The 25,112-nt window shown below is 50.9% G+C and overlaps 1 protein-coding gene and 1 non-coding gene across 4 annotated transcripts in view; both read right to left on the reverse strand.

Annotated features, from left to right (window-relative positions):
- CUX1 (cut like homeobox 1) overlaps positions 1-25,112 on the reverse strand; it is a 347,445-nt gene that overhangs the window by 42,870 nt on the left and 279,463 nt on the right. Inside the window, exons 18-20 of one of the 3 annotated variants that reach the window (XM_040261799.1) lie at positions 23,701-24,533; positions 21,666-21,831; positions 21,081-21,137 (exon numbers count right to left, since the gene is read on the reverse strand). The exons of the other annotated variants lie outside the window; for them this stretch is intronic. Of the exons in view, the coding sequence (XP_040117733.1) occupies positions 21,081-21,137; positions 21,666-21,831; positions 23,701-24,533 (1,056 nt within the window). The remainder of the gene's footprint in view (positions 1-21,080; positions 21,138-21,665; positions 21,832-23,700; positions 24,534-25,112) is intronic. 3 annotated transcript variants of the gene reach the window in all.
- Positions 5,516-5,588, reverse strand: TRNAE-UUC. The gene has a single exon. It is a non-coding gene; the product is annotated as a tRNA-Glu (tRNA).

Genomic DNA, 25,112 nt, shown 5'->3' on the forward strand with positions numbered 1-25,112 from the left:
AGTACAAAGTGAGTGGACATATTATTTTAAGTGAGAGCTGTCTGCAATGTGCGGTCACCACAATGATGAAGACCCTGAAGAAGAGACCTAAGGCCTTGGCTGCAGGCCCCTGGGGGCCGAGGGTTGAGCGGGGGCCCCAGGTCCGTTCTCACTATGATCCCGGAGGCGCCACAGTGGCCACGGAGAGAAGGGAAGGAAGAGGAGCACCCACCCGGCTCTCTGTCAGACCCCAGGATGTGTGATTCTGAAAGCCCAGCTCTCGTCTGTCTACGCCAGGTGTTCACTGAGACCGGAAGAGACGGGGCCAGCGTGGGTAGGCAGGTCCCCGTGCTCTCCTTTCTTCAGAAGGGGCTGTCCTGTTGGAGGTGCCCGGTGAGGGGGAGGGCACCGTGCCCTGCTGGTGAGTGGTACCTTCTGGCCTCTGTCAGCACTACCTGTAAAACCTGACACCCATTCCAGTTTGGGGATGCCAGGAATAAAGGCTTCCGTGCTTCTTCATTTCCAAATACAGAGAAAATGAAAGTGACTGAGCACTGCGGTCCTACCCCCAGGGTAAAACCTGCCTTTGGCTTGGAGTCTGGATGCAGTTTCTCCCCCCAGTCTCTCCTCCCCACTGGGAATGGGCACACGGTGAGACCCTGCGGCATCACGGGTGAGGGGCCAGGCCAGGCTGTTATGTGGGCTCCACGTCTCCAGAGACAACAGTGTGTAAGGCCAGGCCAAGCAGTGAATACCAGCACACGTCGACCCCCAAATTCTCGTGACCTGACTAAAGAAAATGTAATACCAAGGAAAAGCTGGATTCCGTTTTTTTTTTTTTTTAATATGTACCATTAAAAAGCAAGTCTTTATTGAATTTGTCAAAATATTGCTTCTGCTTTATGTTTCGGTTTTTTTTTTTCGGGGCATGTGGGATCCGAGCTCCCCAACCAATGATCAAACCTGCATTTTCCCCCGCCTCGCCCCCGGCCCACCACATTGGGAGGTGATGTCTCAACCACTGGACTATGGGGGGAAATCCCTGGAATAACTGAGTTTTAACAGATCATATACCTGGAGTGTCCTTCACCGGACATGTGATATCCAGGATAACAACCTATTCTGAATTCAAGAGGATGGAAAGTGTATTCCATCCTCTTGAAATGTATTCCAAGTACAAGAGATATTTTGTAAAAATACCTAGAAAGATAAAATCCTGAATAAAACAACTGCAATAAACCCATCTATTGTCCTCAACCAGTACAGAGTTCTACCACCACATCAAGCTGTGTGCTCAACATGGAAAATCAGGGTAAAAATGAAAAACCAAGCCCTGGCTTGTAAAAGATGTGAAAGAGGCAGAGGTCAACGGCAGAAACGGCCCATATAGATCTTGAAGGCGATCTGAACCCTACAAATCGGATTTCTTCTCTCTGCTCACCTCCAGGTCATCGTACAACTGGATATAAAACCTGGAAAATGTTATTTTTGTATCTGAAGCAGCAGAGGAATTGTACTGTAAATTTGCCCTGATTCACCCAAGCGAGGGACCAATTTGGCAGATCATCCATCTTGCTCACTGTACACTGTCAAGGATGGCATGAATTCCCCACATGATAAACAGATTTCTTCTCAGGTTGATGTCCTTTAACCCACAGCAAGGTCGGAACAATGGCTGCCTGGAGAACATGCCGCCCGGCGCCGCCTCCCAAGCACCGGCCCCTGGTTTCCTTTCGGGCGCCGGTGGGTCCCAGAGTAGCTGGAGTGGAGGCACGTTTCTTTCTTTCAGGTGTCCTCAGGAAAGCCACTCGCCTTCCTGCATTTCTTGCCAGGAAAACCCCCTGGAAGAACTGACCAGAGGTGTGTGCTGCACGTTACTGGTGTCCCTCTGTGCTCCCCACCATGACTGCAGACAAGGGCAACCCCCTCCCCAACCAAGGCCAAAACCCCACTGGGCCTTGGAATGTACTGGGCTGGCATCTGCACCCCTGTCCCGAGTCTGCATCTGATTCGCTCACCAGCACACACAGGTGTCACTAGCCTCTGGTCACGAAGAGCAGAATTTGGCCCAAGTTTTTCTGGGGCGAAAGGGACAAGAGGCGACAGGAAACAGACCCCTGGATATATCACGAATCCATACGCTCAGAACATCACACTGCAAAAGTCATTTGTTTGACTAGAAAGCTACTTTCGGTCAGCACCACAAAATCAGATCCATCAAACAGGTCCCATCGCCCCCTCTTGAGGCGCCAGGGGTGGGGGCCCCTCAGTGGCAGGAGGACCAGTGCCCGATGACTCACCATTTGAGAGAAGAAACACCGTCAACAGAGAAGGAGAAATACTGCTTTTCTTTTCCAAAAATTAGCAAATCAAGCTCTCTGATGAAAACGATACTTTTTGAAAGAACAAGGTTTTGTGCTCTTCTCTTTAATTACATAAAGATAATTTAAGCAAGGCCCAAAACACAGACACACACACACACAAACGGAGGAGCCCTGGGCTTGGCACTAAGGTACTGAACGTGGGATGGAGGTTGCCTCCACTAATTCGTGATGCCAACTTGAATGTGATTCCTAAGTTTTTGGAACATCTTGGTTTCCTCATCTGAAAAATACAGGCAGGGTTGTAGTAGTGAGGAACGAACCTGCCACATAGCACTAAGTAAATCCGAATCTGATGTTAAAAAATAGAGTAGTTACTGAGTTGTACTGGAACGTATTTGTCTACATAAAGGTCCTCTGCATGCAACGTAAATCTCCTTAAGATTTATTGCTGCTTCTTCTACAGTTCCTGGCACACAACCGCGATGCTGGTGAGAGAGACAGCAGCTATATCTTCTGCGATGCCATTCAGATGACATTCCAGAGAAGGTAAAATTACAGGGATAGAAAACAGATCAGTGTTTTTTGTTTTTTTTTTTAAGATGACTGGGAATTTGGTCTATGCCAAGTCACCTGAGATTATTATTTTTTAAAGATATTTATTTATTTCTGGCCACACTGTGTGGTATGTGGGATTTTAGTTCCCTGACCAGGGATCGAACCTGGGGCCCCCTGCAGTGGAGGCACAGAGTCTTAACCACTGGACTGCCAGGGAAATCTCCAGATCAGTGTTGCTGAGAGTCAAGCAAGGGTTGGAGCTGACCACAGAGGGTCACGAGAGGATTTGGGGAGGATGATGGAATTATCCTACATCTTGATTAGTGAGAGCATAGAACACTTCTACGAGTGAAGAGTGACTTTTAGTGTATGTGGATTACATTTCAGTATCAACTCACTTAGGACAGAGTCCCAGCAGGAAGCATGGATGAAGACGCATCACACATCATTCTTTCACTTACTCCCCAAGTCGGCTGAGTCAGGCCAGTGGGACACAGCACACGGCCGGGGGTAGGGACACTGATGTCTAGGGGGTCAGAGGCCTCCCGGGAGGTAATACTTCAGAGGGGCTTCAGGCGTGAGCAGGAATTAGTCAGCTAAGGTGGGAGGAGTAGTAGCGACAAGGAAGGGAGACAGATTGTTCCAGACACCTGGTGGGCTTGGGGCATCAGTAAGATTGAGTGTAGTGAGAATATGAGGCCTGGAGTGGTCCCCAGGGTCTGGGTTGTGCAGGGACTTTAATTGGCTAAGGAGTCTGTTTTAATTTTTGTGCAGTTGGGAGCCAGGGCACATTCCTGCTATCCACCATGTACTATAAACAGCAGCGAAGGGAATTCCCTGGCCATCCAGTGGTGAGGACTCCAGGCTTTCACTGCTCAGGGCACTGGTTCCATCCCAGGCTGGAGAACTAGGATCCCGGAAGTCATGCGGCATGGCCAAAAACAAAGCAAAACAAAAACCAAACCAAACCAAACCAAAAAAAAATTCACGAAAACCCTCTAGCAGTGAGAAGGTCCGGACGGCACAAAAGCATAGTGGTGAGCCCACAGATTGAGGCATGGAACCAAACAGACAACAACGCTGGTACCCAGGCTGAGCGCCTGCATGCGCAATGTGCAGTCAGACATGTGGTGAGGGGATAAAATCACATCCAAGACAGAGTGCACATTCAGGACAGACGGCAGCTGACTTCTAGGAGGAATGAGACTAGGAGAGGTGGATGTTTCATGTACTTTAAAAATGTAGGACTGAATGATGATCAAAAGGTAGGGTTAAAGTTGGGTGATGGGCATTCGCTGGGTTGTTCTGTAATTTGTGTTTGAAATATTAGAGACCTAACATCAAAGAGTAAGAAAGTAAGCCAGGTCACTGCTGCTTCAGTACAGAGAATAGACTTACGGACAGCACAGTGGGGGCCGGGAGGCCGATGGGGAGTGTGGATGGGGAGTGTGGCGGGCCGGGGGTGGGGAGATACAGATTCAGGAGACATTCAGGAGATCGAGTCACCAGGGCTGAGGGCTGGGTGGACGTGCTGAGAGGACTGAGCAAGAACAGTTGTGTCCCACATTGTAACCTGGGCCTCGGGGCGTGGGGGTCCAGTTCCAAGAGGGGGTGCATTGCAACAGGAGCATCTTGGGGTGAGGAGGAATATGACGTTAAGAAACCCTATTCTGTTGGTGCTCTGGGATGACCTAGAGGGGCGGCATGGGGGTGGGTGGGAGAGAGGCTCAAGAGGGAGGCAACATATGTGTATATACTTAGAGCTGATTCGCGTTTTACAGAAGAAACCAACACATCAGTGAAAAGCAATTATTCTCCCATTAAAAAGTAAATTAAAAAAAAAAAAAGAAAGAAACCCGATTCTATCACTGCCTGTAACAGGAGTTACTGCTCAAGCGAATGTTTCTCGTGCCCTCCCTGTGCAGAGGCTCCCGGGAATGAACTAGGACAGATACTTCCATCCTCATGACCCAACACGGAGCGGTAGACACATCCAGCTGCCTCACTGGACAGAGACATGACCTTGCGCCCAGAGCCACACAGCCAGGAACGAGGTACGCCTTTTGTGCTCTAAGCAGCCCTCTTGTACAGGTGGGGCCAGTGTACACGGATCCCGGGACTCGTGTGCCTGTCAGCAGCAGAGCGGCTGGGCCAGCCTTGCAAAATACGGTTTCTCCACCTACACTCCACGTGTCCATGTTTCTGACCTCACCTCAGGAAACACGACGGCCAGGTCTCCAAAGCCCACCCACCTCTGGGATGAAGGAAGGGAACCAGAACATCTTTAGAACCTCGTCTGAATGCAGCCGGGGGCTAAGGGCATTTACATACTGGCTCATTCAATTCTCACCATGCTCCTGTGCTGGGAATATAAACCCTGCACCCAGAAACCGAGGGTGCGATGGGCAGCGTGACTTGGTCCAGGTCACTCGGGTGGAGCAAGGATCTGACCAGCTTGGGAGCAGGAAGCCTCCACCGGTCAGTCACTGCAGTGTCATAACAGCCTGTCTGCCTTCATCCATTCCGTCACTCGCCCACGCCAACATTTTTAAAGCTCCTGCTTTGTGTTATGGACTCTCCTTGGCAGAGGGATAAGAGATATTATTTTTACTTTTTTGTTTTCTTTTAGCCGAGCCACACAGCTTACGGGAGGTTACTTCCCTGACCGGGGATTGAACCCGGGGTCCCAGCAGTGAAAGTGCCAAGTCCTAACAACTGGACCATCAGGTAAATTCCAAGGGGTAAGAGAAATTAGACACAGACCATGCTTTCAAGGAGTCTGCAGCCTGTGGAAATGGGGCAACTGAAAATGGGTAATTTGCCTTAGAAGCCCAGCTACACAGACCATCTAATCCAATTCTGACACCAGTAGTAAGGTGTTACATTTAAAAAATGATCTGTATGGATTAATTTTGGGGGGAAGGTTAATTTTCCAAGATTAATTTTCGAATCTTGCAGAAAAGAAGCCTGGATAGTAAGATACAGGAAGCACAGACAGTGACTCAAGGCCCCCTAAAATACACAGAGCTTTCAGGAACTATAAAAGGATTATGAAAAATATTATATTCCAAAAACAGCAGGCAAACAACAGCTGCCTTAAGTTTTCAATGGAAGCCAATTGAAAATGCACACCCGCCATAATTTTCAGAGACAAATCTCTCTGGCAGTTTACACGATCCACTGTTTAAATTTCCATACCTAGCCCTCTATCTGCAGTAATAATAACCCAAATTCCATTTAGTGTTCATTTGAGCAGTCAGGATAAAGTCATTTCTTATTATCTCCCCACTGTGTAAAAAACAGCTTGAAGGTAGGAAGTCAGCAAGCATTTTCACCAAAAAGTAATTATTGTAAGTGACATTTTTACTGCTGGCATGCCATAAGGCGAACTGTGCATTCAGAAGGACAAGTTGCTGAAACAAAATGACAGGGTACTCTGTGACATTCTGACAAGAACCCAAACATTATTTAACTGGCGGCTGGTCTGATGCACCACTTTTCATTATGTCCATAGTTTAGGCTTTGAGCCCGCGCCAAGCCAGGAAATTCCAAGTGACTAGAAAGACAAGTATGGAAGATGGGAGAGGGAAGGAGAAGGTTGGGGGAACAGTAAGGTCATGGCCTGGCGCATGGAAACATGGTCGAGCGAGGGCAGAAATCAAAGAGCAGAGGAAGAGGGGTGCCAGGGAGGCACAGGGTGGAGAGGGAGCCGGAGGGGGAATGGGAGCCTCAGCATAGGAGGACCCTGCCCAGCTTCAGGGCCCTTCCAGCTGACAGTGGTGACAGCTTCAGAAGCCACCGCAGGGTGACCACTAGCCCAGAACGCTCCCAGCCGAGTTCAGATGTGGAATCGTGCTGGGGACACGGAACCTGAGTTGAAACGTGAGGACTCACTCGAGGTTCATGTGGCTCCTCTCCAAAGGGACCCTGGACCTGAGGGTTTATGGCTGACAGCCCTCTTTAGAAATAACGAGCTTCTCTGTGTCAAAGGTGAATGGCAGCCTGATCTGCCCTCCTGTGTTTTAGGGTCACAGGCTGACGTGAGACCCTCTCTCTGACATCCCTGAGCACCAGACCTTGCCTTGGGGGTAGGGCAGGGGAGGCAGTGCTGATGCCTCCAAGTCTCTGGGCAGATGCTCGTGGCCCATCAGGAGCCCACCTATTTCTCCAGCCACATCTCCACTAGACATGGCCCATGTAACCATGTGGAGTTTTCTGCTTTTGAGTATGAGTGGTCTTTGGATTGAGTAGCAGGGGCTTGAAACAAAATACGTGGAGAGGGACGTCCCTGGTGGTCCAGTTGGGTAAGACTGCACTCCCAATGCAGGGGGCCCAGGTTTGATTCCTGGTCAGGGAACTAGATCCCGCGTGCCACAACCAAAAAGATTCCGTATGTAGGAGTTTTCGCACCTCCTGCCCGCCACACCACTGCCTACTGGCTATCAAGAAAGGAACAGAAGTAACCCAACAACACGCTAAGACATATCAGAGCATGTGAAGTGGCCCCACCACAGAACAGCCTGCTTACCTGCTTACCTGCAACCTGACACCAGCAGAGAAGGGGAGGGTCTCACTGACCCAGGCCCCATCCTCAAGGGCCTAAGCGGGTCTCCTCCTGACCTCGGGAAAGCCCACTCCCAAAGAGATGGCATCAAGCGTCAGTGCACAGCCCCCCCACAGCCAGGCCCTACCTGTCCCCCTCGCTGGCCCTGGGCTGGCAATACTCTTTGGCCCTCAGCCCGCCTGGGCACTGCCTTAAGTCACTGAAAATCTCAGCAAACCTACCAAATTGCTCTGCTTCTATAGCAAAACTGAGATAGTAGGTGCTGGTGCAAGGACATTTTTTTGTCTGCCTAAGGAACTCCTCCTGGAGAGCAGCCTCCAGGACCCCCAAGAAGCAAATTAAAGCACATGTAACCAGAAGCAATGGCACCCCACCCCAGTACTCTTGCCTGGAAAATCCCATGGATGGAAAAGCCTGGTGGGCTGCAGTCCATGGGGTCGCTAAGAGTCAGACACGACTGAGCGACTTCACTTTCACTTTTCACTTTCATGCACTGGAGAAGGAAATGGCAACCCACTCCAGTGTTCTTGCCTGGAGAATCCCAGGGATGGGGGAGCCTGGTGGGCTGCCGTCTATGGGGTCGCACAGAGTCAGACATGACTGAAGCGACTTAGCAGCAGCAGGGAACTCTTGAGCTTTCCAGGTGGCTCAGTGGTAAAGAATTCACCTGCCAATGCAGGAGATGCGAGTTGGATCTCTGGGTTGAGAAGATTCCCTGGAGAAGGAAATGGCAACCCATTCCAGTATTCTTGCCTGGAAAATTCCATGGACAAAGGAGGCTGGTGGGCTACAGTCCATGGGGTCACAAACAGTCGGACCTAACTGAGCGACTGAGCATGTGCAAGGAACTCTTATAGTGACTTAAAAGCCAAAATAGTTTACTTATTAACAAAGAAAACTTGTTTAATACAAAGTTTCTATTTAACTTGTGGCAAGCCTGACTTTCAAGCCGCTTGAAAAGCGGCAGGGGGAAGGGGGAACCTTTCATTCAATAAAGGGACCGTCTCGGTGCCAGGTGGGTGCTAGGAGGTGGGGGACAGTGGTGACCCAGGCAGACATCATTACGAGGTCACTGTCACAAAGACCCCTGAGGCGAGGACCAGGAGGATGGTGGTGGTGGGGATATCCAGGCAGCTCATAGCACTATGACGCGGATGCTGAGGCTGGGGACAGCAAACAAGAAAGAGATGGTGGGGGTGGGAAGGTGCAGGAGGGAGAGTCACACACTGAGAAGGCGGGACTTTATCCCAGGGAGGGATCTGAAGGAGGGCAGGGGCCCAGCCGGATATACAGTCTGGAGAGATGGGTCTGGATGTTTAGGAACCAGAAACTCTGTGTGTGTGTGTGTGCGTGTCTGGGAGTGGGCGTGAGGAGACAGGGTGTGAGGGGGGCTGCCAGGCCCCCCACTCAGGTGACAGTGGCGGTGGTGGTGCTTTCACAAGGAAGGCTGGATGGAGAACAGATCTGGGAGAAGAGGCTGAGCTCAGTTCTGGTTGTGTTTCCCTGGAGGGGACGACAGACACGTGGTGGGAGGTCAGCAACGGAGGAGAGCGGAGGCAGGAGGGCCGTCCTGGGCACTGCGGCCTGGGCTAGCCGCAGCAGGCCGCAGCGGATGAGGCTGCCCACAACTGAGTCTTCGGGCCTCCTCCCATCAGCACCGCCTTGTGCCACCGGGAACTTCTCTCACCTCCTCACGGAGGGGAAGGACGGTTTCCTACCCTCCTCTTTTCTCCCCAGGCTGGGAAAGCGTGTGGTGTTGGGTGGAGGGGGGAAGGATCCTAGCAATTCTGAGTTGACTCCAACCACACCCGGGGAAGCTGCCTAGGTGAGGTGGGCCTGAGCACTCACCTGGGGGGTGGGCACTGCAAGTAAATCTGCTCCCCCATCAGACTTCCGTTATTTTTCTCCTGTATCTTTTACGAGCCCTCAAGGACATACATGTGTCGAAGCAGAGTTTGGGAATATTAAAAGTCAAAACCCTTCCTTCGGCTACAATTCAACTTTGGTAGTGAACCCCCAGCCTGGCGAGGCCGCGGAAGCTGCCCCGGGCGAAGTGGCTGGCCCTGCCTCGGGAGGCACGGTGCTTGCCCTGTTCCCAGCTCTCCACAGATCCATACTGATTTAGAAATAATGCCTTCAAATTACCTTCAATAACCTTATTACCGAACCAGCTGTGTGTATGAGCACTTATCAATGCATCCCTGTGCATTAAGAGAAAATGTATGTCATACAAACAGTCTAAATATATATTACTGAGATGGGAAAAAACAAACCGTCTAGTTAAATTGCTCTGCTGTAATCAAAGATTAATCACTGTGCGTGTGTGCCTGTGCGCATGTGTTTTCTCTCTTTCTCGGGGGCTCCTTTACGGCTTTGAGCAGACCTGCCCATCCTTCGCCGGGAGTGCTACTGTCTGCTAGGCAGCTCAGACCGCCATTCTTGGTGGTGGAATTAATTTTCCTGTGTTTCTAAGAGTTGGAGGAGCTGAGAGGTGGTTTTGGATTGTGTTTTCCTTCTGAGTATTTTAGGTCTGCAGCTCAGAAACTTTCCTTCCCCAGAGGCACCTGGGGGACAGCAGGCCTCCACGTGCCCATCTGTGGGGAGGCTTCCGGATTTGCCCCCAGAGCAGCCTGCCTCCTCTCAGTAACGCTGCTGGGCAGCCTGGCGTGCAGACAATGTCTGCACTGTGATGGAATGTTCCTTAGAGAATCCCTGGCTGATATGGAATGTGCTAGTGGGGTGGGCTGCTTCTCAGCTCCCCAACAACACGCAGGTGAGTGCACCGATCTGGCACTCCACAGGCCCTGGGCTGTGCTGAACAGAACCGAGTGACATTTTCGTTGCATGCGATGGTATTAGGAAAGCTATTAAGGTACATTATTTTACACATCCTCCTAATCTCTCCATACTGCTTTACTTAATTTGTGATGAAATTGTTGAGAAAGGGTACTTAAATGTACGACAGTCAGTAAAAGTAATTTATCATCTTCCCGCTTCAGTGCTCACGTTATCAGCGAACTCATTTTCTGCATTCATCATGCAATCAGCCTATTATTTGCATATTAATCAGGCAGTGGACCATGAAAGAACTGCATTCCAGCCAAATGCTGCACTATCTCAGGAGAAACACTCAGTAATTATCATACATCAGTGTTATGATGTGGTAATTGATTATAACATCTTTCTGCTGCCCCTGGGGAGCCCCTGTGCTCACCCAGCTCCAGGCACTCCGGACAGATTGCTCTTTTCCTCCCCAACTGAGAGTCACCACGGCTGTTCTCTCCAAGTGCCATTTCTGTGGAGTATGGATCCTCCTCCTCCAGTCTCACAAGGTATTTAAACTATGTGGAACGAACTGACTGTAATTCATGAGTGAGAGGGTCCAGTTGGAGGAAGGCATGTCCCTCCAGACTCAGCCTCTTGGCTTCAGAGGTGATGCTCCGGCTTTCCAGAAAAGTCTCCTTATCAAATAAAATGCGGCAACTCCAGTCCCTCCTTGTTGCAAAGCTGGTACAAAGGCAGTTTGGCTGCTTTATTTAGGTGCCAAATGACAAGCTAATTTTGGCCCTCTTGTAAAGGACAAACCCAACATCTGCCAATTCAGACTCGGGCTATATTTAGGAATCCAGTTCTGAAGGGAAGAGGAAGACACGAAATCGAGATGAAGCCGATGACGGAAGCTGCCTGGCTCACTTCATTCTCCTGGGGACCCCCTTCTAGCTCCTGAGTGTGACTGTGGCCCAGAGGCCAGTCTGCAGGGAACAGGATTGAGGGTCCTGGGCTGGCGGAGGGCCACTGGCAGGAAGAGGGCATGAAGCTGTCCTTGCTCAGGAAAGAACCTGGGCCACCATGTCGGTCTTCCTAAGATCTAGCCTGGAAGGGGCTTGAAATTGGCATGGACCCACATCACAGGTCAGATGGGTTACACCCTTTCTGTTGCAGAGCTTCATGAACTTGGCTTTGACTTTGCCACTGACTTGATGCTGGGTTCCCCTCCTTTATGTCTAGCTCCCAGCCTGAAACACGAGGGGATGCCCTAGGTACTAACTGAGGCATGTGATTTTCTGTGCATCTTGGATCTGATTTTTAAGTATCTGCCCATTTATCATTTGAGCCCAGTTTTGTTCTTTGTTTTGAACGTGGCCTTGACTTCCCCGAGTGTCGTTTCAGGGACCAACCCTTCACCTATCATGGGGGACCGAGTCCTTGGGCTCCCCCATGGCAGCAAGACTCTGGCCTCAGGGTGCTTGTGCTTCTTAGACCTCCTCCTTGATGGGGCAAACTGCTTCTCACTCTGAGCTTCTGAAAGACGAGGTGGGGGCATCATTTCTGCTCCCTGATTAGGGATTAAAGGTATCAGCACTGCCCTTGGCACATCAAAGATGCAAACATATGAGTTTCTTCACTGTAGTCTTACCACCTTTAAAAAAATTACCTGAGGGTTTTTAAACATTTAAGCTTCTTCTTCCTTCTCTGGAACCAAAACTGAAAACAGAAGTCCTCATTTGCTCCTGTGACCTACTTTTGCCTCTTGCACTGAATGCCCAGTGTACTGTAAATTCCATTCTCCAAAGAAAGTCCAAGGGGAAGAGAAAAGAGATGCGCCCAGAGGCCTGTGTCCAGGGCTTGCTGGGGCCTCCACTTAACGGGGAGTTAGCACGTGCCAGTACCAAGGGTCCAGGCCGAATGAGATGGGGCTGCCACCTGTGCCCACAGTCACCCAGATGAGTGTATCTAGACAAGATGGCCTGGCTCTGAGTTTGTCCCAGATGGCCTGAGCAATGACCTGCAGTCCTTAACTCTTGAAGCTCAAGATTTTGGGTCAACCTCATGGAATGGCAGATGGATGGTCAACATTTCTGGGAGGCCAGGACGCTGGAGAGCTGTGTGCAGGTCCTCCCTTGGCTGACCCTCTGCGTTAGCTACCGCCCAGCAATGCTCCCACTTGAGTCTCCACCCAAGAAGTGAGTGCTGGGTCTGTTTCCTGTTTTAAGGCCAGGAACCTGTCATGTCAGGTGCGCACACGCATGGTTTTATAGCTAGCCTTGCTGTCCTGATGCGTGTGAAACGACCCGATGGCAGTGGCTCCAAGGGCAGCAGTAGGAAAGCAGGTGCTTAACTAGCACTTCCTCAGTGCCAGCTGCTGCTCTGGGGGCTTTTAAACATGGGTTTAAAACTCCTTATGGTCTAGGAGATAGGTACTTTTCCTATTTTAAAGAAGAAATTGAGACACAGAGAGGCTGAGACACAGAGAGGTCGAGTCCCATGCCCAAGGCCACACAGCTGCTCAGAGGCCAAGACAAGATGAGCCCTCTGCAGTCGGCTCTGAACCCACTGTGTCCATGTGCAGCTCACACGTCCTCAAGGCTGCTCACTGCAGGATCGTGTTTTAGGTTCTGCTGTTAAAAATCAATCTAAGTATTTTTCACTGGTGATTGGTTAAATATAGTATGGTCAGATATAGGAATTCCCTATATCAGGGAAAAGAGGAGGAAATTCTTTATGTGCTGGCCTGGGGGAGTCTCTACAATCTATTGCCAGGTGAGAAAAGCAAGGCACACCTTGTGTTCTGTGTGTGCCCTTCCATGTGCAGCAAACATCTAGATACACAGGCTCTCTGCAGGAAACCAGAAGTGCCTTTGGGGAGAGTGCCTGGGGGCTTGAGGATGAGGGTGGGAGGGTGACTTATTTTTTAAAAGGGGTGTAAGCTCTTTTTGGAGAAGGAAATGGCAACCCACTCCGGTGTTCTTGCCTGGAGAATTCCAGGGACAGGGGAGCCTGTGGGCTGCCGTCTCTGGGGTCTCACAGAGTCGGACACGACTGAAGCGACTTAGCAGCAGCAGCAGCAGCAGCAAGCTCTTTTAAATCCTGCATTTTGTAGCCATGATGCATTTTACTTATTTAAAAAAAAACACATAAACTATAATTAAAAATAAAAGTCAAGGGCTTCCCTGGTGGTTCAGTGGTAAAGAATCCACCTGCCAATGCAGGAGACACAGGTTCCAGCGCTGATCCAGGAAGATCCCTCATGCCTTGGGGGAACTAAGCCCGTTTGCCACAATTATTGAGCCTGTCCTAGAGCCTGGGAGCGGCAACTACTGAAGCCCACCCACGCACCCTAGAGGCTATACTTGGCAACTAGAGAAGCCATGGCAATGAGAGGCCTGCATACTGCAACTAGAGAGCAGACTCCACTCGCTGCAACTAGAGAAAAGCCTGCACAGCAAAGAAGACCCAGCACGGCCAAAACTAAAAATAAATACAAATTTAAAAAAAGTCAAATCTCTAACTCTGGGTTACTCAGAGGCTGAGATGGTAGGATGGCATCACTGACTCAGTGGATGTGAGTTTGAGCAAGCTCAGGGAGATGGTGAAAGGGGGAAGCCTGGTGTGCTGCAGTCGTGGGATCACAAAGAGTCAGACACGACTGGAATGACTGAACAACAGCAGAATCTCTCCGATTCTATCCTCTTTTTATGGAGACACAGTGATGAATCCCACTCGGGGGAGAAGAGAGACCCTTGGGGGCTGACATGTGCTGGAGCAGCCTTTCCCAGGGATCCTGATGACAACATTTGCTGCTTTGAGACGCAACATGGACTGGGCTGTCTCGCTTGGTGGCTGCCTCCCCAGGGAGGCCTGTGTGGGGCCTGGAGGTGTGGCATGCCCTAGGGGAGGGCAGATGAGGCCAGGCTTGGCTTGTCCCATCCTTGAGCACCCTCTGCCTTCCTGGTTAATGCTGCAGGGAGGCTGTTTCAGGATCCTGTGGCCAGGAGCCACCAAGAATCCAACAGACGCTCAGAACGGCTAGGTGAGCAAAGAGTGGCACAGGCACCGGGGTGACATGGGGAAGTGGGTGACGCTTCTGGGGAGCTTGTGAGAAGCTCCCGCCCTGCGGCCTGCAGGCCAGGTGGCCTCCCAGCTACGGCCTCGCCCACCTCCAAGGCCACTCGTGAGTGTCCTGTCTCAGCCTGCCTCGCCACATTCTGGAAGCCCACAGGGGTAAGGTGCAGCAGGCAGAGAATCCCAATGCCGCTATGGACACAGGTCACCGAGGTCACCTCAGAGGAGCAAGGAGCCCCTCTCCTGTCCTGCTGTCACACTCGGGCTCTTATTATATGAGCCTTCAGGCAGTGGCAGCAACAGCATTCCACATAAAGAAAAGACAAAATTCTTCCGTAATTCACCTTCCTTCTGTTATTTTAAGAGAAGAAAGGTCTCTGAAGCAGAAAGTGAAAGTCAAAGTTGTTCAATCATGTCCGACTCTTTGTGACCCCATGGACTGACTATACAGTCCGTGGGATTCTCCAGGCCAGAATACTGGAGTGGGTAGCCTTTCCCTTCTCCAGGCGATCTTCCCAACCTAGGGATCGAACCCAGGTCTCCCGCGTTGCAGGCGGATTCTTTACCAGCTGAGCCACAAGTAGGGATTTCGAGTATTTTCCCTTTTTTTCCCCCAAAGGTTCTGTCCCCCATGTCCTAGCCCATCAGTGAACCTTTGTACTTGCAGAGCTCTTGGCCTGGAATGTTCTCCTCTCTGACCCCTTCGTGGCTCAGCCCCCTCCTAGGGGCTCCCTTAGCACCAAGGGCCTCCCTCCCAGAAGGCCTGTGCCCACATGTACCAGAAAACAGTGAGGTAGGCTGTGTCTGACCCCAAAAACCTGTCTTTTCTGATCTTAGATAGAGAATTCCTTTATCATGGCACTCCTGGTCATATTAAAACACCCTCATGCAGGGCACAACTAAGAAATGGATGAGCATTTGGTTCTGGCCACCACGTCCACGGCGGGTGAGTGAAGGCAGAGGCTGAGCCCTGAACTAATGATGAGCAGCGGCCACCTGCTTAGGGAGGGGCATTTTCCAGCTCACACGTGGCTTTTCAGAATTTTCTTTTGTTTTCGATCTGTGGTCTCGGGTCATGTATAAATCAGTTATGGATATACAAATCTTTTCAGCTACTCAAAACAAATGAGGGTTAGAACAGTTCTTTTCAGACAGTACCAACAGTTGCTATGACTGATCTATTTCCATAAAAGAAAAAAGAATCAAATCAGATCTAGTCGATGGTACTGAATGAAGAGCTCTGCCTGCCTTAGAGGGTGCCATGGAATTTTCTGGAGGTACAATGAGCCATTCCTTTTCTTATAAATGAGCTATTCAAATGCCCCACCCTGACTTAATCATTAAAATTAAGGCACTAATGGCTTATTTGAGGAAGTTTCAGTAGAATCCTATTGCTAAATCAAAGGCACTAAAACTGTGGACATGTTCTCCTGGCCATTATGTGTATTAAAAAGGAAGGCTGGCCTGTCCCTAATCGGGGGCCATGTCTGTGTAGGGCCATATGCAGCACAGAGCCCTGTGGCCTCACATCAGGGAGGGGCGTGCATGAGACCACCCACGTTAAGAGACGGGTGCAGCTGCTGTCTTCTCAAGAGGCAACTGGTGCTCTGCCGAGTGAGAAGAGCGACGCGGAGCCATGGAATTCTCCACGGGTGGAGACTTGGAACCTGCAGTTCCTACCCAACATGCTGGGGAAAAGCTGGTTGTTTTATAATTAATCAGAGGAGACTGAGCCATCCCTTGTGCAGTTCGCAATAATCCATCGGAAGAGGGTGTGGAAGCTTGTGAGCTGCAGTCAGGAAGGGCTCCCAGAGTAACAAGTTACAAAAGCTGATACAGTTGTTCTCTATCTCTGTGTCTCTATTTCTGCTTTGCAAATAGAATCATCTGTACCATTTTTACAGTCTGCACATATATGCGTTCAGACACTCACTACACGGTATTTGTGTTTCTCTCTCTGACTCACTTCACTCTGTATGGCAGCCTCCAGGTTCAGCCACGTCTCTGCAAATGGTGCAAGTTTGCTCCTTTTCGTGGCTGAGTAATATTCCACTGTGTGCATACACGCATGCTTGTGCATGTGTACCTGTGTATGTCCATTCCTCTGTCAAGGGACATTTAGTTTGACATATACACAGATGACAGACCCTGATGCTGGGAAAGACTGAAGGCAAAAGGAGAAGAGGGCGGCAGAGGATAAGGTGGTTAGATGGCATCACTGACTCAATGGACACGAACTTGAACAAACTCCAGTAGATGGTAAGGGACAGTGAAGCCTGGCATGGTGCAGTCCATGGGACTGCAAAGAGTCAGACACGACTTAGCAACTGAACAACAGCAACACATACAGTACTTGTTTAACACAGAACCTACTGTATAGTACAGGGAACTCTACTCAATGCCCTGGGGTGACATAAACGGGAAGGAAATCCAAAAAAACAGAGGATATATTTATATGTGTGACTAATTCATTTTGCTGTACAGAAGAAACTAATAAAACATTGTAAAGCAACTGTACTCCAATAAAGATTGAAAAAAAAAAAGAAAGAAAGGAAAGTTATAAAGCTGAGCGCATGGGCGAGTCCTCCCTATCAATTCTCTGTAAGGTGATGATGGACTGAGTTGCATCCGGGAAAATCTATTCCCCTCTCTTTCTCCCCTCTTAAGAGCTGTCTCCCGTCTCCTTTCCCTTGGGGCTAAAAGATTACACACCAAGGAACCATGAATACGAAAGGAGCTTTAAAGAAAAAATGCAATGGAGTCATAGCTAACTATGTACCTACATACCTGCCTATATATATGTATACATGCACACCGTCATCAGTGCTCCAGGTTTTCCTCCTTTAAAAAACACACCCCGCTAACTGATAAGCAATGACTGCAGGTCACATTCAGAGAAGACAAGTCTCACTCGGCCCCTCCCTTCTCCTTCTCTGAGGGTTCCCTTTGGTTCCCTTGAGCATTACTTGCTAAGCAGGGCAAGGGCAGCCGATAGATGATAGCTGAGATTGGAGAAAAACAAAAGGGAGACACGGAGGACCATTCCCCAAGGACCACCTGCACCTCTGCCTTCAGATAGGTTTGTTATATTAGATCAAAAGACAACCCGACACTGGGAACTTTGAAAGAAGCCAACCCAAAAATTGTGTGTTGAGGGACTTGCCCGGTGGTCCAATGGTTAAGACTCTGTGCTCCCAATGCAGGGGGCCAGGTTCGATCCCTGGTTGAGGAACTAAGATCCCACATGCCGCAATGTAGATTCTGAGTTCTGCAATTGAGGCCTGATACAGCCAAATAAATAAATACCTATTAAAAAATAAATAAAACTAGACTATCAGGAAATAAAGGATCAGGTAACTGATCTGAAGTCTGGGCCTTTAAAAACCGTTTTTGCTTTTTAAGCTACTCATATGATCAACATGGAACTTTCTGTTCTCCTTACTCGTCATGGAGGCCTCGACAGCTTCCAAAACAAGCAGAGGTCACTCGCTGAGAATGGCACCAACTTTCCTCAGTGTCTGAGGCCATCATCCCGACACTCGAATCATCAAAGGGACATTTAGAAATGATTACAACTGCCAAGAGGAAAAGTGATGATGCACCAGAAACTTGAGTTTGTCTCTCCTCTTATCATAGAACGGATCGGCAAGTTCGACAGAGAAATCGTTAAGAAAAACGGAGACACTGAGGGCAACGGGGCTGGGTGGAAAGAGACAGACAGGAATTCTTAGCGCAGAAAACTGATTCCTGTGTCAGCAGTTCGCTGTGGAGATGAGTGAGGCCCTCTGCTCCTGGGGCACCTCATCGCCATGGTAACTAAGCACAGAGCCATGCATTAGATCTGCACGATCTCTGCTCAGAAAGAGGCTATGGACAGAAGGCAGGTCTTCCAAAGTCCTTCCACACCTGGGAGGCTAAACTGGTGGCCAGGCCAGTTTGGCAACCTGGATTCTCAGACACCGACTGTTTCTCACCAACATTCAGAAACAGACTAACCCAAGGGTAGAATTACCTTCCTGCAGCCACCTGCTGCTACCACTCTGAGCTGGCTCAGGCAGAGGCCTCATGAAGCCACCACCGAGGACAGAGCATCTTTCTGGGTCTGGGGGCCTCTTTGGAAGGATTCTGTGGTAGCCATGGTGAGAGCAGGGAATCAGAACCCTGGAGAAACCCTAGGCTAGAGGCATTACTCCCCTGCCTTTGGGGGAGCATGCTGAAAGCTTTCTCTGAGACACTGATTTTTTTACGCTGTCAAAGATCCTGGAGTCCTGAACAGCAAGGGGATCAAAGCAGTCAATCCTAAAGGAAATCAGTCCTGAATACTCACTGGAAGGACAGATGCTGAAGCTCCAATACTTTGGCCACCTGATTTGAAGAACTGACTCACTGGAAAAGACCCTGATGCTGGGAAAGATTGAAGGTGGGAAGAGAAGGGGATGACAGAGGATGAGATGGTTGGATGGCATCACTGACTTGATGGACATGAGTTTGAGCAAGCTCTGGGAGTTGGTGATGGACAGGGAAGCCTGGCATCCATGGGGTTCAAAGAGTCAGACACAACTGAGTGACTGAACTGAACTGAACGGAACAGCCATTCATCCCCAAATGATTTGTCAACACTCATCATTATAAGCGAATTCTGTTTTTCAAATCTAAATTCCACATCCTGAAAGGCACAGCTACTTTAATTTTTAGAAACACTCCTAAAAGGGTAAAGCTGAAGTAAAGAAATTTTAAACAAGGAAAACTGCCACCCTAATCTTGTCACTACTGGTCATCTTTCTTTTCATTTTGACAAGCACTTTCTAGTCTTTCCTGATCCAGAGAAGCATTTTCGCTTGGCCACCATCATGGTATTAAAAAAATTTTATATTTTCCTAGAATATCAGAAACATTTTTCTACTTTCCCCACAATCACCATAATTATTATTTCTACCGATGGCTTCCCGGTTGCTGACTCACAGCGGGCGTGTCGAGGGGCAGTCTACCTCCCATCTTGCTTGGAGAAGGAAGTGGCAACCCACACTCCAGTATTCTTGCCTGGAGAATCCCATGGACAGAGGAGCCTGGCGAGCTACAGTTCAAGGGGTCACAAAAAGTCGGACACGACTGAGCACCTTGCAGAAGCCCATCTTGCTCAGATGACAACAGGGAGAGGCCTGCCTGCCGTCTCTTCACAGAAACCAGGGGAAAGTTCTACAGCGCTCACTTTTACCCAGGGGCTCACTGCCTCCTCCTCCCTCCCTCCCTCTTTCAATCTCCAGACTCCCCAAGAGTGTAAATCACTTTATTTTATAAAGTAATTTGATCTCTTACAAATATCATTTACGTCCCTCTGAGGAGCCCTGTGAGTTTTTCCCATGTTGGAAATGGGACTGTCATATGAATGTTCCAGCACGGTAGCGAGGGCTTGCTATAACAATAAAAACCACTTTTTAAAGCCACTCTTGAAGAATTTGTTCAGAACCAGAGAAGGTTTTGGCATCGATCATAACCGACCTGGAACTGTAGGCAATTTCTTGTTTTATTTAGGAACAAGGGAGTTTGATCTAAAAACTGTCACATTCTGCCAAGTTGGGTCCTGACTCTGATGGGGCAGCAAATACTTGGAGAGTTTAACAGGAGGCCGGCTTTCTGTTCAAGCGAGAGGCAGGAATAATTTTCCATGCAAACGTCCGGGAAACTCTTAGCACAAACAACTGTGTCCATTATTTCCCTAATGTGTCTTGAATTTGAGCCAGGGCTGTGTTAAGGTCTCCAGCACTTGCTAATTAGATTGGTCAACCCAGAAAGGCAGGGAGGAGGAAGTACACCCGATCCTTCTCAGAGGGCCAACCGCTCCTTCCAGAGGTGCACCGAAGGAAGCCAAGAGCCTGGGTTAGACACAGCCTTCAACCCCTCAAGACGGAATACCCCTAACACAAGAAAATGTTGGTGGGGAACTGAGCTTCAGCCCAGTGTACTCTGGCTGCATCTGTGCGTGGGTTTGGAATTTTGAAGTGGTATCGGCCGCTGCGGCCCAGCTGTTCCCCTCACGACACGTGTTTTCCCTCGTAAAACTTCCAACAGGCTGGCGGGTTCCATGCTCCTCACTTAGCTTTGTTTGTGTTTTCAATGAATCAATGGGATATGGAGACTAATTAACATGTTTAGAAAGAGGAAGAAAGGAAGAAAGAGGAACAGCTCATGACGCTGGCTGTTCCCGAGAGCTGGGTGGGAAGAGGCCGGCACAAGCGTATGCCCAGGAAGGCCAGGAACGCACGGGGTCAGGAGCCTGGTGTGCGGGCCAGCCCGGGGCTGCCGTGTTCAGGAGTCCGGAAGGCGGTGAAGTGACCTCAGAGACAAGGCCTCAAGGCTCTCTGATGCCGGACAGAAGCAGCCCCAGCCCCTTGGCTGGTGCTCCAGGCTCTCCACCACCTGTTCCCAGGCTGGACCTCAACCTCAATGCCACTCTCCTGAGCATCATGCCCTGAACTGCAATGCCGATTCCTTGCCCCTATATCCTGTTATAAGGCTGGAAGCCCCCTGAGCACAGAATCCGTCTCTGACTCGCACCCCAGTCCCGAAGGCAGGGCTTCATGTGACAGGCTGATGAAAGAACACAGCGAGGAGTAAGAAGATGTGGGAGGGACCTCCACTCGGCTCTCGACCCTCTGCTTTTCCACTAGAAACTATGACCTCGAAGAACCCCGTTTGCCAACAGGATACCATGTTTTCAGCTCACTGGATCCAGGATGAGGGACCCTTCAAGTCCTCCCAGTACAGACCAAAAGGCAGGGAAATATATCATCCAAACCCCAACTGTGGCTAATTACCTGAGCTCACGCAGCCCTGCTGCAGGGGGTCTTGTAGTGATGTCACGGAGTGCAGGACTAAAGGAGAGAAAGGGGGACAGTTACATGAGGAAGCAAACTCGGGGGTTAAAGTTTCTTAATACCCTGAGCACGGCTGAGGGGGTACTGCATAAGGGCCCAGAGGCACAAGGGAGGGTCCTCACTCCTTACGGGAGGGTGCAGACTTGGTGGGGGTGCAGAGCACAGAACAGGAGGGACCCATGTGGACAGGCCAAGTGCTGCTGGTGGCAAGCTGTCCCCGAGCTGGGGGGCGGGCGGAAGCAGCCACCCGTGAGAGCCTTCATTCTGTGCCTTTGGCTGATTTCCTTTCCCGATTCCCTGATTTAGCTACTTGACTTTTACCTATATTTATGTATAAACAGCATTTTCTTAATTGGTAACTCATTTTCTGCTGCTTATAAAATTAGCTAGGCACAATCTTCTCTTTCCTAAAAACTGAGTCAGTCCCATGGCAACAGGTTGTGGAGGAAAGAGGCGTCTCAGCCCCGCCTCACGTGGACACCCCTCCCCGCTCCCCGCAGCAGCCTGGGGGCGGAGCGCCCCTACCTGGCCCTTGCTGCTGCCCTTGGACGGGCAGGACGCCCTGGCCCAGCTCGCCGTTCAGCCAGAGCTGCATCCGGATGAAGGGTTCTCGTCCTTTCTGGGTCAGCTTGCTCCATGGCTTCGGCCGGGACAGCATGTCGCTGACACTGCCCTGTGATAGGCCTAGAACCTGGAATGGCAACCAAGGACACGTGGTGGCATCAGCGCCTGGATCTGGTGTGAGGCCTCAGTGTGACACGCACGGCCATGTGGTGGCGTGGCCAGGTAGGACGGCACTGGAGCACTCCCGGGAGCAGCACAGAACTGGCCCCTGGGGGGTGGCGACAGCCTGGGTTGGGGGGTGGCTAAGCTTTTCAAGGTGGGCTGACGCCCTGGCACAGGGAGCCATAGTCATGGTCCCTGCTTTCAGCTCCTAGGGAGAGAGGGGCAGGCAAATGGAGGGGAGGGGCCCCCCTCCCTCCAGGGTCTTGATCCTGCCAAGCGTGCAGGGTTGTCACCCTGACAACCCGAGGAGGAAGCACTGAAACCATGTTGCTCTTTGCCTGGTGGCGCCAGGAAAGGCCAGGGTGCTGGGGGCCAAGGACCCCTTCAGATAAACCAGCAGCAACGGATGCTGGCGGGACTCAGGCGTCTGTCTCCTGTGCTGACGCCGGGCCAGCCTGGCATTTAGAAAGGTCGGCTCTCTCTGATCACATCGCTCCACGGTAGAGGCCCAGAGGTGAGCTGGTGGTGACAGAGGAGCCAGCCTGGGAGTGGAGCTCAGTGCCGACGGTCGACAAGTTGCACGTACATACCCGACTTTTCTTATGCTCACATATGGCCATACATATGTATGGGCACAAACACCCCCCACAGGACACAGATGCAGCCCAGAGATATTTAGGGGCTGCATCCGATCACTCTTTGAAAAGTTCTCAAGTTCCAGAATAAACTGCGCTCATGGGCCAAACAAGTTCAATGCTATTAAGTCTCTGCTAAATTTAAGGCATGAGCACAAATGTCTATTTAAATGTTCTCAAATGATATTTTTACAACACTGAACTAGAAATTTCAAGGGACTTTAAATTCTCATCCTCATTCCTATTCACCCCATCACCTTTTGCAAGATCGGGATGAAGAGTTCACAACCGTATCGCAAGGATGCGTGACACGGTATATTGCAAACACTGAACTCAAGGCAGGACCTGAGAAGGTGGTGGAGGAGGCCTCCCGCGGGCCTCTCGAAGGCCACTGCTGACCCAGCCCTGTGCCCCTCAGGAAGACTGTCTTTTACAGGACTGGAGCGCTTCTCATTCTGCTTAGCCAGTCGTTGTTTAATCTAAGACTATCCTGGAGTACTATGTTTATCTTACATTTTGCAGGCCTGGTAAATCCCCATTATCCAGAATCTTAGTGACCAGGAAGCGCCAAGAAGGACCATGAGAAAGCGAGGGCCTTCAGGGCTGGCCCTGGGCACAGTCTGGGCCCTGCCCAGCTCTGCCCGTGCCACCCCTAGCTGTGTATCCCTGGGCAAGTTGCTTTGCCCCTCTGGCTGGACAACACCCTAGCACCTTCTGACTGCTGTCTCTACCAAGTGCCTTTTGGATCTCTGTGGGCTGGTCATCTCTCTCTCTGATCAGATCCTTTTTGGCCAAAAAAGCCTACAGAGGTGGTGCCTCTGGGCTCCGCTCGGCCACAGGGACAGGGCTTGACTTAGTCATCTGCTAGCCTGGGGCATGTGGTCAACTTCCCTGAGCTTCGGTTTCCTCATCTGCCAAATGGTGACTCTGCCACCCCCTCATATATGATGAGAGGTCTAAAGGGCCACAGAGGGTGAGAGGGCCTTGCCGGGAACCTGGCCTCAAGCGGGGCTGCAGCAAATGGAGCGTTCACTGGCCAGTCTCCTTGCAAGTTTGGGAGTAGACGAGCCACAGTTCTCTTTGGTTAATTAAGTGGGTGATGGCCACATCTTCCAGACAGAGCCCTCCTGCTCCCCGGTCCTTATCAGTGAAAGGAAATGGGAAGACCCAGCCCGCCGAATGGAACCCCCACCTCGTACCTTCTCCCCGAAGATCCTCTGACAGATGCCGTTCTTGGCCAGCTTCTCCTTCACCTGCCGGGTGAGCTCGATGGTATCCACCTCCTGGTACATGTAGATCTCATACTGCTCGGGGGTCAGCGGCGGGACTGAGGGCTTGGTGGGCTTCGACAGGGGCACGATGGGCGAGGAGGGCAGAGGGCTGTTCTGGGGCGTCTCACTGCGGCTGGCTCCGGTCAGGCTCAGCTCTGAGCTTTGGGAGTAGGGCGACTCTGCGCTGGGCCAGTCCTTCCAGTACTCGGAGGAGGAGGGGCCCTGGAGCTGGCTGCGCTCCGCCCGCACCTGCCCGCCGCTGCCTTTTTCTTTGTTGCTGCTGGCGTCTTCGGCCTTGGGGTCTTCCGGCGGAGCGCTGCTCTTCCTATCGGGCTGGACGGCGCTCCACCAGTGATCCTTCCACACGCTGCCGCGGCCCAGCTCACTCTTCACGTGTCTCAGGACCCCCTGTGCTGCGGGGTCGGCTGCCCCCGGGAGGTCCGGCCCGGGCGTGTCCTGGGACTCCTTCTTCAGGGCCGGCGGGTTGGGCAGGGCAGGGGCACTAGCGTCGGGAGCCGAGGGGGGCTTCTTCAGGGAGACGGCTAAAGGGGAGTAACTGGACACCGACGACATGGGCGAGGCGGGTATCAGCTTGGGGGTCAGGAGGGCGATGTCTGTCTGGGACTGCGGCGCGGGCTTTAAGGCGGGCTCGAGGGCGGCCTGCTGGGCCTCCATCTCCCGGCGGGCCTGCTGCAGGATGGAGCGGATGGCGTCGTCCGCACTCCCGCCGCTGGATGCCGAGGAAGGCTGGGCTGGCTCTGCTGCGGAGCAAACGTGCAGATGAGACAGTGGCACCTCCCAGCGGGGATGGGCTTTCCCACCCACGTCCTTCTCAGTTAACCCGCCATGGATTGCAGGTTACTCAGGACAACCTCACTGCGCTGTGATCTCAGCATTTCCCGCCTCGTGAAATGTGAACCGTTCACACAACCGTTTAGCAATGAAGGGCTAAAGCTACTGCTCCATGGCTCCACCGACTGAAGGGAGTTACAATCAGGAGTGTGATGGGGGGTGGGGATGGGGGGGCGGAGGGTGTAACGTGTGCAAACGCTCTGAGACACACCATCCTGGCCTCTTTCACAGATGACTTTATTTATTTATTTGATTTATTATTATTTTTTGATGTGGGCTATTATTGTGCATCTTTTTTGAATTTGTTACAATATTATTTCTGCTTTATGTTTTGGTATTTTGGCCATGAGGTGTATGCGATCTTAGTTCCCTGACCAGGGATTGATCCGGTACGCCTTGCATTGGAAGGCAAAGTCCCACTTATTGGACCGCCATGGAAATCCCCTGGATGACTTTAAACTTAACATTCTCATGTGCTATATTCCAAA

Source organism: Oryx dammah, unplaced genomic scaffold, assembly GCF_014754425.2.
Source record: "Oryx dammah isolate SB20612 unplaced genomic scaffold, SCBI_Odam_1.1 HiC_scaffold_2, whole genome shotgun sequence".
Classification (NCBI taxonomy): domain Eukaryota; kingdom Metazoa; phylum Chordata; class Mammalia; order Artiodactyla; family Bovidae; genus Oryx; species Oryx dammah.